At 39.1% G+C, this 14,990-nt stretch overlaps 1 protein-coding gene across 1 annotated transcript; it reads right to left on the reverse strand.

The window, feature by feature from the left end:
• Positions 1 to 13,152: 13,152 nt before the first annotated feature.
• On the reverse strand, positions 13,153 to 13,881 carry LOC107465562 (uncharacterized). The gene has a single exon (XM_016084539.1). It carries the CDS (start codon positions 13,879 to 13,881, stop codon positions 13,153 to 13,155), a length of 729 nt encoding a protein of 242 aa, XP_015940025.1.
• Positions 13,882 to 14,990: the final 1,109 nt, after the last annotated feature.

Raw genomic sequence — 14,990 nt, forward strand, 5'->3', positions numbered from 1 at the left:
TTGCTCATCACTTCATTCCAATCATTGAGGCTTTCCTTGGGGAATGATTCTAGCCATTGAGTGGCTTTATCCCTCAAAGAGAATGGAAATAGCAACAACTTGTAGACATCTGGATGCACTCCATTTGTCTTCACTGTGTTGCATATCCTCAGAAAAATAGAGAGATGTTGATTTGGGTCTTCAAGAGGTCCCCCTCCATAAGAGCAATTGTTCTGTACCAAAGTGATGAGCTGAGGTTTTAACTCAAAGTTATTGGCCTGAATATTTTGGTGTAGCAATACTGCTCCAACAATGTCTTGGATCAGGGATAGTGTATGAGGATAACACCCTTCTAGCTTGTCCACCATTATTGTTGACCCCTCCAGGAGGATTTTGCATCTCATCATCCATGGTTTGATCTTCTCCCTCTGATTCCTCTGACCCTTCTTCACCAACTATGAACTTTCCTCTTTCTGCTATCCTTATCCTTCGGCGGGTTCTCTCGTCCTCAATATTATGTCTATTAGCTCCTGACATACACAAACAAAACCAAAATCACAAGTGCAATATTCTAGAACTAGAGTGAAATTGGGGTTAGTGAAACAAAGTATCAAACAGTTAGCGCCAAAAACTTGATACGTAAAATTGAGATTTCACGTACAACCGGAAAGTATACCGGGTCGTATCAAGTAATAAGACTCACAAAGAGTGAGGTCGATCCCACGAGGATTGGAACTTGATACGTAAAAATTTGATTTCACGTACAACCGGCAAGTATACCGGATCGTATCAAGTAGTAAGACTCACAAAGAGTGAGGTCGATCCCACGGAGATTGGTAGATTAAGCAACTTTAGTTAAATGGTAGATTTAGTCAAGCGAACATAGTTTTGATTTCATGAGCATTTTGATTTTTGAACATAGTTGCAAGAATTTAAATGGCAAAGAGTGTAAAGAACTAAAAGAAAGAAATAAAGGGAAAGTAAATAACGGAAACTTAAAGTGCAAGAAACTTAAATGACATCAAAGATAAATTGCAAGGAATTAAAGGTTGCAGAAATTTAAAGAACATCAAAGTAAATGGCAAGAAGTAAATGAACAGAATGTAAATAACAAGAGTGGTAAATAGACAGAATGTAGAAGGGGATTGGGAAATGGGTAATCAAATAACTAGAGCAAGAGATATGAGAATTAATGATGGATAGGATCATTAGGGATTAGAGATGTTAGTTTTCATGAATTGATGTTAGTCAAATCCTTCTCAATCATGGGTATAGATCTATGGCAAGTGGGTGATTGAATCCCAATCTCTTGGTGATTCAATCTCTCTCAACATAACCAATTGCCACTCTCGTGATCTAATTGTTCATAAGAAGAGATGAAGCTCAAATCTAATCCAGCCACACAATTCCTATGATCTCAACCAAGGAGAGTTACATCTCACATACAAACCAAGGTATATTGATTAAAGAAATCATGAAAGGATGAACTCTAAACTGAATTATGTGGCTCATTCCTCAAATTCACCACATAATTCATATAGATTAACCCCTCTCTTTGAATCTTTGAAGAGCAAGAGTTCCCTCTTTAGATCAACCACTAGAATTGAGGAGGAGAAGATGGGTTCACCAATTCATTCCAACAAACAGAGCTCCTCCCCCTAATGAAAGTGGGGTTTAGTGAGTCATTGCTCCAATTTCAACAACAATTGCCATAAATCAAAATTAAACTAAATTGCAAAGAAAGATGAAGAAGAATAATGAAATGCTTAAAGCTTAAGAAATGAAGAAGAGAAGTTCCAAGAAGAACCCAGAAATGTTCCCCGGGTATCCTCCCGGAAGTGCTAACAAGTAAAAGTGCTCAAAGTATGAAAAAGTTCTAAGTGTCAAAAAGTGTAAAAAGTCCAAAAGTCCAAAAGTCCAAAAGTCCCCTACAAGTACATCAATCTCTTCTATTTATACTACTCCTAAAACTCTTCAGAGATCTTCAATTTGGGTTAGCAATGTGGGCTTTCTCATTGTTGAATTCTTGGCTCAATTGGAAGTGTTGCTAGACTTGAAATGGAAGAGTTCATTCATCATGTTTCTGGCCCATTGGCTTGGCGTTATTGGCACTAACTCCAGGCCAAATGCACGTTGGCAACGTGCAAGACATTTTCCTGGTAGTGAAGTATGAGACTTGGGCGTTGCTAGCCCAAGTTGTTGCAAACAACTTGCTCTTCCTCTTCTTGGCTCTACTTTCATGCTAAATGTAGCCCAGAATTTGAGTGTCAACCTTCAGCCTCAATATGGACTATTATACATCATTGGAAAGCTCTTCATGTCTATTTTCTAATGCCACTGGAATCACCTCAATTGGACTTTCCTAGCTCAAGTTATGGTTCCTCAAAGAAGGTAAGGTCAAGCTGCCAAGTTGTTGCCAAGTTGTTGCCAAAAACGCACCTTAAACCCCAAGTTGGCAACGTGCTCGTGCCTTACTCTCCCAAGGCAAGGGCTTGGGGCTGGCGTTGTTGCAAAACACGCCCCCCTTGTGGCACGTTGGCAATGTGGTTGAGCTCCAAAACTTGGTGCCAAAGTTGCTTGTGGCTGGCAGCACCATTTGGCGTTAGCAACCTGGCTGGCAGCACCATTTGGCGTTGGCAACCTGGCTGGCAGCACCATTTGGCGTTGGCAACCTGGCTGGCAGCACCATTTGGCGTTGGCAACCTGGCTGGCAGCACCATTTGGCGTTGGCAACCTGGCTGGCAGCACCATTTGGCGTTGGCAACCTGGCTGGCAGCACCATTTGGCGTTGGCAACCTGGCTGGCAGCACCACTGGGCGTTGGCAACTTGGTTGGCACCAAGACTTGGTGCCTAGCCAAGCAACCATTCCTGGCGTTGTTGCCAAACACTCCAATGCTTCCTAGCTTCAACAACGTGCTCGAGCTCCTTTTTGGTGCCAAAATTGCTTGTGTGTGGCGTTGGCAACGCCCTTCTAGAGTTGGCAACGCCAACTTTGCTTCCAGGGTTGCCAAGCTTGCTTGGCGTGGTTGTGTGTGGCGTTGGCAACGCCCTCCTCAAGTTGGCAACGCCAACTTTGCTTCTTCCAGGGCCAAGCTTGCCTTGCTTGTGTGTGGCGTTGTCCATAAAAATGCATCATGTTCCCAAGTTGGCAACACCAACTCCTCTTCCTGGCGTTGCCAAGAACAACGCCCCTTATCCTCCAAGTTGGCAACGCCAACTTCTTGCCCAGCTTGCATCATTCTTGCTTCCATGCATCCTTGTTTCATCACCTATCATCAACAAGGGAAATAGCTTCAAAGTCTTGCCAATTCATGCAATAAATTTCATGAGATTTATTCATACTCATTCATATATGCATTCCTTAAATCATTTGCATGAATTAGGCTAGAATCAACATATTCCTTGGTACTCTCATGCATGGAAACAAAACTCATAAAAGGACTTGTTTATTTAGAGAAAATGAGTGAAATTAAGCTAAAATCAACTAAACTAACTAGCTAATATATCAAATATGCAATTGCATCAAAAAACCATGATTGCTACCTCATCGGCTCCATGTCTTCGAGCCGTAGAACAAGCAACATAAAAATCCTTCAAATGTCGGATGGGGTCTTGACCTGGCAACCCATGATACTTAGGAAGTAGATTTATCAAGCTACTCTTTAACTCAAACTTTGGATCAAGGTTAGGATACCTTGCTTGTAACGGTTGAAGTATGATATCCGGAGCTCCTTGCTCATGCAAAGTGATCCGGCATGGCTCCGCCATGTGTGGCTCACCTGTAGGATGCAAAGATGTATCAGTAATGCCAACAGAAGAATAGGAAGTAGCGGACTCCAAGTCACTCTCGGTGACGTCTAGTGATTCGGTGTTTCCCTCGAGAGAGGCCGAAGTACTAGGTGTATAGTCCAATCGCCTTCTAGCTTGCCGAGTGTGTAACAAAGTTCTTTCGATCTCGGGATCAAAGTTGGCTAAGCTAGAATTCAGTTGAGACCGAGTCATCAAACATGAAAGTCATAGTACAAATGCAAAAGAATTCTAAACTATAGCTAAGTATTGAAAAAGCAAAATATCCACAATATTCACATATTCACATAACCAATATCAAGGCATATGTTGCAACCATTGTCCCCGGCAACGGTGCCAAAAATTTGACACGACTCTCAAGGGTGTATTGGTAGATAGTCTCTTTAGTAAAACTGCGTTGTAAGTATAGCTCTACCAACAACAATCCTCGGGAGGTCAAATTTAGAAGAGGGATTTGGTTGTCACAAGTTCAACCCCAATAGAAATAACCGAAGTATTCAAACCTCGGGTCATCTCACAAGGAATGGGCAAACATGTGCTTCGACATTAGTTAGAAATCCGGGTTTGTGAGTTATGAGCATGAACATAAATGGGAATCTTAACAAACAAATAATCTTAAATTGCAATAAACTAATTCAACTATCTAAGCAAACTTGAGCAACTCCAATGAACAAGCAATATTCTACTAAATTCTACTTTAAACGAAGCAAGTAACTATAACTAAGGCAATTGAATTGGAAAATTGGTTTTCAAATATGAATAATAAAAGCAACTCTTGGCTAGGCATGGGAATTGGGATCACAATCCTTGTCCAACAACTATATCTTGACAATTATGAGGAACCAAGCTCATTAAGTCTACCCTCAACGTCTTAAGTACGTGATATCAACCCCTAGACTTGAAGTACGTCAAATGGCTTTGGTCACATCAACCCATAAGTCCCAACCTACCTACTAATTAGATTAGTAGTGGGTTGGCGTTAATGAGTATCAAATTGACCACCAATGGCTCCCAAATCATCAAATCCATGAGATCCAATGACTCAAGTTCACCCAATTCCCTTGACCTAGGCCAAGAGTGGAAAAGACTACTCCATATTCAAAGTAAACAATTCATCGAACACTTGGTAAGCATTAACAAAAGACATGTTCAAATTAGCAATTAAATTGAAATCTACAAGTACCCACTAACAATTATCAACATACAATCAAGCAATTGACAAGGCTAAACATAGAATTCATCAACGTAACATCAACAAGTCAAGATTCACAACATTCATGAAATGGGTATTAAATGACAAGTGACAAGAATCATAAAACTATCATTAGATGCAAGGAAGATTATAACAAGAAATTCAAATTGAATAATAAAACTGGTAATTAACAATATCCAATTCACAAATCAACAAGGGAAGATCAAATGGAAACTAGATCTAGAGAGGAACAAGGGTTTCTCTCTCTAGAATAACCAAAAAACAAAAAAACTAGCTAAAATTGTGTCCTAGTGCCAAATGAGTGATCTCTACCTTTCCCCCTAGCATCCTTAGGTCTTTTCCATGCAGAGACTGCTTGAAATTGGGCCTTCTTGGCCTCAGAAATTGCCAGGCACAATTTCCCTTAATGAGGTCACGTGCAGCTTCACACGCGTGCGCGCTAAGCGTGCGCGCGTGCCGATTGCAATTGTGAACCACGCGTGCGCGCCAGTTGCACGTGCGCGTCGATAGGAATCTTCCAGTCTGCGCGGATGCGTCCATCCTTGCACGCCACTCCAGCCAATCCCATACACGTGTGCGCGTGGAGTGCGCGGATGCGCCGATGCTGCTGCTCCCAAGACTCCAATTCTTCATGTTCCTCCCCTTTTTTACATGCTTTCTCCCTCTCTTCTAAGTCATTCCTACCCTATAATTCCTGAAATTACTCAACAAATACATCACGGCATCGAATGACAATAGAAGAGGATTAAAATATGGCAATTTTAAGGCAAAATAAGCATGTTTTTCATCATGGAGCAATATTGGGAAGTGAACACAAAACCATCCATTTCTTGCGAATAAGTGTGAGAAATATTGATAAAATTCCCCCAAAATAAGTGCAAGATAAACCACGAAATCGGGGTTTATCAAATGGCCTCACTCTTTGTGAGTTTTATTACTGGGCTAATCCTAAATAAGAGTAGGGTTCTCAACTAGATGGTAGCTACAACATGTGAGTGGGTGAGCGGTATAAGCAAAGGGCATACCAACTAATACTTGGTGCAAGAGTAAAGTCAAATCATAACTTAATAAATGAAGAGCGTGTTTAGCATCAAGTTCAAACAAGAGTGGGTCATGAAAGACATGCAAATTCATATCAATGCACAACAAATGTAAGAATCATCAAATGTTAAGCATTGACTTCGAAATTTCAACGCCCATCAATATCAAACAAGTCAAGAAATACCAAAACTAACCAAGAAAGACTTAACAATTGAGTAGGAAAATTCAACACTAATATTAAAATAAGGGACTTAGAAAAAAAATAAGAACAAGTTACAAAAACAAAGTTAGAATGCCGTAAATGAAAATAAGTAAATGTAATAAACAAAAGAAAAATGAAAGATAAGAAAAATGAGATGTGGAAATTTGAAGTGAGAGAAGAAGAAATTAAGAAAGAAAGAAGAAAGAAGAAGAAATGTAGAAAGAAAGAAGAAGGAGAAAAGAAGAAGAAAGTGATACTTATGAAGCAAGCTATGGTCATCTTGTAAATCTCAATTAGGCGGATTCAATTGGTTATAATGGTTTTCGAAAATAATAATAAATAACACATAAAATAGATGAAAGTGATACTTATGTAAATCCTTGGTGAAAATTTCAGATAAGTGTATAGAGATCCTTTGTCCCTTCTGAATTTCTGCTTTCCTACTGCCTTCATCCAATCCTTCATACTCCTTTCCATGGCAAGCTGTATGTAGGGCATCACCGTTGTCAATGGCTACTTCCCATTCTCTCAGTGAAAATGGTCTAAATGCTCTGTCACAGCACGACTAATTATTTGTCGGTTCTCGATCATGTCGGAATAGAATCCATTGATTCTTTTGCGTCTGTCACTACGCTCAACAATCGCGAGTTTGAAGCTCGTCACAGTCATTCAATCCGTGAATCCTACTCGGAATACCACATACAAGGTTTAGACTTTCCGAATTCTCAAGAATGGCCGCCAAAGGGTTCTAGCTTATACAACGAAGATCCTGATTAAGGAATCCAAGAGATACACGCTCGTTCTAAGTTAGAATGGAAGTGGTTGTTAGTCACGCGTTCATATATGAGAATGATAATGAGTGTCACAGATCATCACAGTCATCATGTTGAAGTGCAACGAATATCTTAGAATAAGAATAAGCTAAATTGAATGGAAGACAGTAATACTTTGCATTAAAACTCGAGGTACAGCAGAGCTCCACACCTTAATCTATGGTGTGTAGAAACTCCACCGTTGAAAATACATAAGTGATGGTCCAGGCATGGCCGAGAGGCAGGGAGGTCAGAATCCAATAGCATCAGTAGTCCTTTTTCAGCCTAAATCAGATTTTTGCTTAGATCCCTCAATTTCAGCGAGAAAATACCTGAAATCACAGAAAAACACACAAACTCAAGAAATGTGAATTTTGCATAAAAACTAATAAAAACATCCCTAAAAGTAACTAGATCCTACTAAAAACTACCTAAAAATGATGCCAAAAAGCGTATAAATTATCCGCTCATCACAACACCAAACTTAAATTGTTGCTTGCCCCAAGAAACTGAAAATAAATTAGGATAAAAAGAAGAGAATATACTATAAATCCCAAAATATCAATGAATATTAATTCTAATTAGATGAGCGGGACTTGTAGCTTTTTGCTTCTGAATAGTTTTGGCATCTCACTTTTTCCTTTGAAGTTTAGAATGATTGGCATCTATAGGAACTTAGAATTTCAGATAGTGTTATTGATTCTACTAGTTAAGTTTGTTGATTCTTGAACACAGCTACTTTTATGAGTCTTGGCCGTGGCCCTAAGCATTTTGTTTTCCAGTATTACCACCGGATACATAAATGCCACAGACACATAACTGGGTGAACCTTTTCAGATTGTGACTCAGCTTTGCTAAAGTCCCCAGTTAGAGGTGTCCAGAGCTCTTAAGCACACTCTTTTTACCTCGGATCATGACTTTAACCACTCAGTCTCAAGCTTTTCACTTGGACCTGCATGCCACAAGCACATGGTTAGGGACAGCTTGATTTAGCCGCTTAGGCCTGGATTTTATTTCCTTGGGCCCTCCTATCCATTGATGCTCAAAGCCTTGGATCCTTTTTACCCTTGCCTTTTGGTTTTTAAGGGCTATTGGCTTTTTCTGCTAGCTTTTTTTTTTCGCAAGCTTTTGCTATTCACTGCTTTTTCTTGCTTCAAGAATCAATTTTATGATTTTTCAGATTATCAATAGCATTTCTCTTTGTTCATCATTCTTTCAAGAGCCAACAATTTTAACATTCATAAACAACAAGATCAAAATTTGCACTGTCCAAGCATTTATTCAGAAAACAAAAAGTATTGTCACCACATCAATATAATTAAACTAAATTCAAGGATAATTTTGAAATTCATGTACTTCTTGTTCTTTTGAATTAGAAACATTTTTCATTTAAGAGAAGTGAAGGATTCATGGAATTATTTATAGCCTTAAGACATAGTTACTAAATACTAATGATCATGTAATAGAGACACAAATATAGATGACATAATAAGCATAAAAACCGAAAAAAATAGAAAAATAAGAACAAGGAATGAATCCACCTTAGTGATGGTGACGCTTTCTTCTTAAAGAACCAATGATTTCCTTGAGTTCTTCTATGTCTCTTCCTTGCCTTTGTTGCTCCTCCCTCATTACTCTTTGATCTTCTCTAATTTCATGGAGAATGATGGAGTGCTCTTGATGTTCCACCCTTAATTAATCCATATTGTAACCCAAATCTTCAAGAGAAGTGTTGAGTTGTTCCTAATAGTTGTTGGGAGGAAAGTGCATCCATTGAGGCATCTCCGGGATTTCTTGGTGATGAGCTTCCTCATGCGTCTCTTGGGTTTCATGAGTGGGCTCTCTTGTTTGCTCCATCCTTTTCTTAGTGATGGGCTTGTCCTCCTCGATGGGGATGTCTCCTTCTATGATGACTCCTTCCCACCTAGCACTTTTATTTATTGTCCTTAAGTTAGACAATTGGGAGGCTCCTTGTCAAGGTGGTTTATGCTTGTACTCATCCTTGAACTTCCAAGGATGCTTGCTCCTCAAATGGTTGTCAGAATTTCCAACCGATTTCACCAAGCTTGGGTGATGTTCTTCACAAGATATGAGCTCCCAAAATTGGTCTTTATGTTGTGATCTGGAATCCCATATCTTATTTTTACACCCTTCTTCCTAATTGATCATCATTGTTCCATCCAGGTGGTAGACACATAGAATTCTCATTGGCGTACCAAATTCTCCTCTTAGACCCATACAATTTAGCATTCTTCCAACCAGGGACCTATGCCTTAAGGGTTCAACCATAATGAGCCTAACATTATTTTGCCAACCACTACACAATTCTCTCCTACTCTTAACTCCACAAAGAGCTCTAAGTTGCCCATCCGTTTCAAGCAAACCATATTCAAGTGGGAAAGTAAAGTTTATGGATAAGAATTTTACCCACTTGAATGTTGTGGTGGATGGTGACTTAGGAATGGATGTCTCCAACGGTCTTGCAAATTCCACTCCCTTGTGCTCTTCTCTAATTACCTCCACCTCTTTGTAAGCTTTCTCAATTTCAACCTCTTCCTTTTGTTAGCTTTCTTCCAATTCAATCTCTTCTTCATTGCTTACCAAGGGTATGGGAGGTGAGGTATCTTCTTTTTTAATCTCTATGTCAAGCCCAATAGGAGAGAATTCAATTGTAGATAGAAAATCATCAATGATTGAATCCATCTCTTGATCAACCTCATCAAAGTCTTCAACCATGATATGCTTTGGAGGTTGTACACCCTCCTCAACATCAATATCAAGCTTCTTGAAAGAGGGTTCTCTAATTCTACATTCCATGCACTTCCAACATCTCTAGGTCTTCAATCACTTCTTCCGGCCTAATTGTCTCAACTTCCTACCCTTGTGGCAATTCTTGCTTCAACTTCTCTTCTCCACCTTGAAGCTCCAAATTCTCCTTCTCATTGTGCCCCTTAGCTAATTCTCCAAATTTAACAATAAGTGTGTTTTGGATATTTGTGCACAATGAGGCCAACTGGCTCATCACTTCGGTTAAGTTAGCCACCACTTCCCCTTGCTTTTGGCAACGAATTAAAAGTTCTTGTTCTTGCATTAGGGGTTGGGGAGATTGGTCCAATGAAGGTGTGGTGGAAGAAAGGGTTCATTGTTTCAGAAAAAGGGTTCATTATTGGAAGGTGGTTCATCTTGGTTAAGGTATGGAGATGGTGTATAAGTTCTTGGGAGTAATTGTGTTGGAATTGTTGTAATTCTATGTATGGTTCATATGGCTCATAAGGTGGATGGTATGGTGGATAAAGATTAGGGTCATATGGAGGTGTTTGGTGGTAGGGAGCTTGTGAGTATGGTGGTTGAGGGCTATATTGTGGAGGGGTTTCATAGGCATATGGTGGTGGTTGTTGACAATCACAAGGAGGTCCACCATAGCTATTAGATTGGTATGCATCACGGAATGGCTCTTGTTCATAGCACGTTTGGGAATGTTGTTGCCAAGAAGGGTGATCAAATCCTTGAGGCTCTTTCCATCTTTGATTGTTCCATCCTTGATGCATATCGTCATTGTAATTTCCATCTCCTACAACATAGTTGTAAACACATTCATAGCCAAAAGGGTGAGAATTCATGGTGGCAAACAAAACAAAAGCTAACAAAATAAGCAACAAATTCCTAAACCTAACAAAAACTAATCAAACAAGCAAAAGGCTAACATATTCACAATATTCACATATATACAATAGTCAATAATATAACACCATTGCAATTCCAACCGGAAACGGCACCAAAAATTTGATGGTAGGGATTTATACCGGTTTGGAATTTAACCAAATAATTTCGTTGTGAGCACAGCCCAAACCAATAATCGATCCTCAAATCAAATTTTAATGCTTGGTTGTCACAAGTACAAACCCCGATGAAAATTAAGCGAAGTATTCAAACCTTGGATCGTCTCACAAGGAATTGCAATGAAGTGATCAATTATTGGCTATGAAGGAACAAAAGGGTTTGATTTTGAAGTTGGCAAGAAAATATAAAAGCAGAGAAAGTATATGACAATTAACTAATAAAGGAAAGGAAAAGAACTCTTATCTAGGACATGGGAATTGAGATCACCATCCTTGTCTACAAACTATATATTGATAACTATGAGGGACCAACCCATTAAGTCTACTTCTATGCTTGAAGTACGTCAATAGTCTACTTCAACTCTTGAAGTACGTCAAATAGGCTTAATCAACATCAATCCATAAGTCCTAATCTAACTACTAATTGACTTAGTAGTAGGCTAGCATCAATGGTTATCAAATTGACCACTAAGGGTTCTCAAATCACCAAATCAATGAGACCTAATGACTCAAGGTCACCCAATTCCCTTAGCCTAGGCCAAGAGTAAAGAAAACTACTCAATAACTAGAGAAAACATTTTTCCAAACACCTAGAGTGCAATAAAAGTAAACATCACAAAATGCAAGAATTAATGAAACCTATAACTAACATAAGCAAGAAATCAACAATAGCAATGAAGACAAACATAAAAGAGACATAGAAACATAAAATTGCATTAAAAGGAAATTGAAATCAACAAGAGTTCATGAAACATAAAAGCAACAAAATAAAGGGAATGCCAAGTAAAACTATAAGAGCAAAGATGTAATAACAAGAAATTAAAAGGGAAAAACTAAATCAAAACTAGAATTAAAAGTTGGATCTAAAAAATTTAACCTAAACTACCCCAAATTCTAGAGAGAAGGGAGAGCTTCTCTCTCTAGAATTTTAACCTACAATATGATGGAAACTATACTATGACTTCTTCCCCCTCCCCTATTCCTTTGCAATCCTTGGGTTCAAAAGCATCAGAAATGAGTTGGATTTGGGCCTCCTTGAGCTCAGAAATCGCCCCCAGCATTTTGCCTTTAGTGAAGTCACGTGTAGCTTGTCACGCGTACGCATCACTGGCCAATCTCCTTTTCATGCGTACGCGTGGGTGACGCATGCGCGTGGACTTGAGTTCAGCAAATCCTCATTTCTTCATGAATTCTCCATTTTTGCATGCTTTTTTCTTCATTCCTTCAACCCAATCTTTGCCTTCTAATCTTGAAATCACTTAACAAACATATCAAGGCTTCGAATGGAATTATAGTGAATTAAAATTATCAAGTTAAAGGCCTAAAAAGCATGTTTTTACTCTTAAGCACAAATTAGGAGAAATTCACAAAATCATGCTATTTCATTGAATAAATGTGAGAAAAGTTGATAAAATCCACTAAATTCAACACAAGATAAACCACAAAAGTGGGGTTTATCACTGATCTCCAATTTGAACCTCTTTGGTCTTTCCATCAGGTTGAGGTCGTAGTTCTTCTCAAGCTCGGACACCACCTAGTTCAATGGTGTTGACTTCTTTTCCCTTAATACTTTTTCATGGATTCAAGCTTTCATTATAACATTTTCGCACTAACCTTTTATCTTCTCTTACGGTAGTGTTTTCCTCTAAAGTCAGGAATTTCATGTAGAGAGTGAAAACGACCACAATTAGTCGGTTCAAAGTTGTCCGACCTATCAAGGCAATGTATGCTGATGCTACGTCAACCACAATGTAGTCTATACTCAAAGTTCGGGACTTCAAACCTTTACCAAAAGTGGTATGCAAGGAGATGAAGCCGAGTGGTCAGATGGGTGTATCTCCTAACCCGAAAAGATTGTCAAGATAGGCTCTTAGCTCTTTTTCTTCTAACCCAAGCTTGTGAAATGTAGGTTTGATTAGTATGTTGGCTGAGCTCCCCTGATCTACCAGAGTTTTGTGGAAGTTTGTATTGGCAAGTACCATTGTAACTACGACAGGATCATCAGGTTTATTCCATGAGCATCTTCTTTAGTGAATGAAATTATGGGTGAATCAAAAACTTCACATTCTTCACAGACTTGATAGGCTTCTTTTAGATGCTTTTTACTAGAAAACTTGGTTACCCCACCAACTACCATATGGATGTGCCTATCAGGGGTTTGTGGTGGCTGATCTCATTGACTCCTATCTTCATCACCCCTCTTCCTTTTTCCTAGATCGTCCAATCTCTCTGCAAGATATCTTTCTAACTGAACTTCTCTAGCTAGTTTTTCTATCACACTTTTCTATAGGTTGGTAAGTTAGCATCACTTTGTCCACTAGTGAGAAACCTTTAGTACAGATTTTCTTGTTTCTCCAACCTCTTGGCATTTTCTTCTTGGGATTCCTCTCTTTTTCAAGAGGTGATTCATGCTTTGGGGTCTTAATGTCTAGAGGATTCTTGTTGAATGTCTCATATGGAGGCTTTGGTTGTAACTCCTTATTGACCTCTTGAGCTCGTTGCACCATTTCTACTTCTTTTCTGTCTTTCAAGCATGGGCTTAGAAGCTTTGGAGGTGGCTCATTGAGTGCCTCCTTCAAGTTTGGATCTCTGAAATCAATCTTCATGCACTCCTTTTCTTGGGTAGAATCTTGCAAGCTCTTGAAGACATGGAATACTATATGCTCATCATGCACTTTTCGCATCAACTCTCCTTTTTCAACATCTATCAATGATATGCCCGTAGCTGAGAATAGCCTCCCTAGAATGATGGCAGTGTTGAAGTTTTCCTCCATGTCTAGGATGACAAACTCATCTAGGAGTAAAACTTTTCCCACTTTCACCAACACATTCTCCACAACCCCAAGTGCTTGCTTGATGGACTTATTAACGATTTGGAGAGCTATCTGTGTGGGTTTTAATTCATGGATTTGGAGCTTCTTCATCAAAGAGAGAGGCATAAGATTTATGCTTACACCAAGGTCACAAAATGCTCTCTCAATTATCATGTTGCCTATGGTGCAGGGGATATGAAAGCTCCCTAGATCTTTTCTCTTCCTTGGAAAATCTCTTTGGATGATAGCACTAGACTCCCTTGTCATCAAAATAGTTTTTCCTTCTTTCAAGGATATTTTCTTTGTCAACAATTCCTTCATAAACTTAGCATATAATGGCATTTTTTCAAGTGCTTCTATGAAAGGGATGTTGGTGTGGAGTGTCTTGAATACCTCTAGGAATTTAGATTATTGCTTCTCTTTGTTTTCTCCCTTGAACCTTTGAGGATATGGTAACCTTTTTTGGTATGCTTTCACTGCTTCCTTCTTCGATGCATTGTCACTTTGTTTAGAAGTTTCTTGCTCCTGATTTTGCTTTTTCACTTCTTCTTTTGAGCTTTCTTTGTTGTGCTCTACCTGAGTGGTGGCTTCTTTCTCCACATTTTTTTCACTCCTCAACGTGATTGCTTTACACTCTTCCCATTTTATAGCTTTTCATGTGCCCCTTGGGTTGTTTTCAGTGTCACTTGGGAAGGCATTTGCTCAACTCTCACCCATCTCTGTGATTTGTTTAGCCATTTGTCCCATTTGTCTTTCAAGGTTTTTTATTGAAGCATCATGGTTTTTGTTCATCATTTCTTGGGCTTTTATGAACCTCTCCATCACTGATTCTAGATTGGAGATCTTTTGGGAGTAAAGTTGTGTTTATGTGGAATGAGATGGTTATTAGTAGAAATTGTTTAGGAAATTTGAAGGGGTGTTTTGTGGGTTGAATGTAGGTGTGGAGAAATTGTTCTGGGGTTGGAAATGTGTATTTTGTGGTTTTTTGAATTGGATATTGTTAGTGGTTGGTTGGTTGTGGTTATTTGTGTTACGAAAATTGTTGGAGTTTGAATTCCTCTGCCCTTAATTTTGATTCTCACTCCACCTCAAGTTAGGATGATTCCTCCGTGCTGGATTGTATATGTCACCATATGAGTTATATTGAAAAGGACTTGAGTTGTTGTTCATGTATTGAACTTGCTTCAGGCAATGTTGCTCATAGTTGAGTGGCTCAAAGCTTTCTTCAGGTTGATTCCATCCATTTGAGACTTGACCTTGGCTTTGTGTGCTCACAGCAGCCA

Source organism: Arachis duranensis, chromosome 9, assembly GCF_000817695.3.
Source record: "Arachis duranensis cultivar V14167 chromosome 9, aradu.V14167.gnm2.J7QH, whole genome shotgun sequence".
NCBI classification, from domain to species: domain Eukaryota; kingdom Viridiplantae; phylum Streptophyta; class Magnoliopsida; order Fabales; family Fabaceae; genus Arachis; species Arachis duranensis.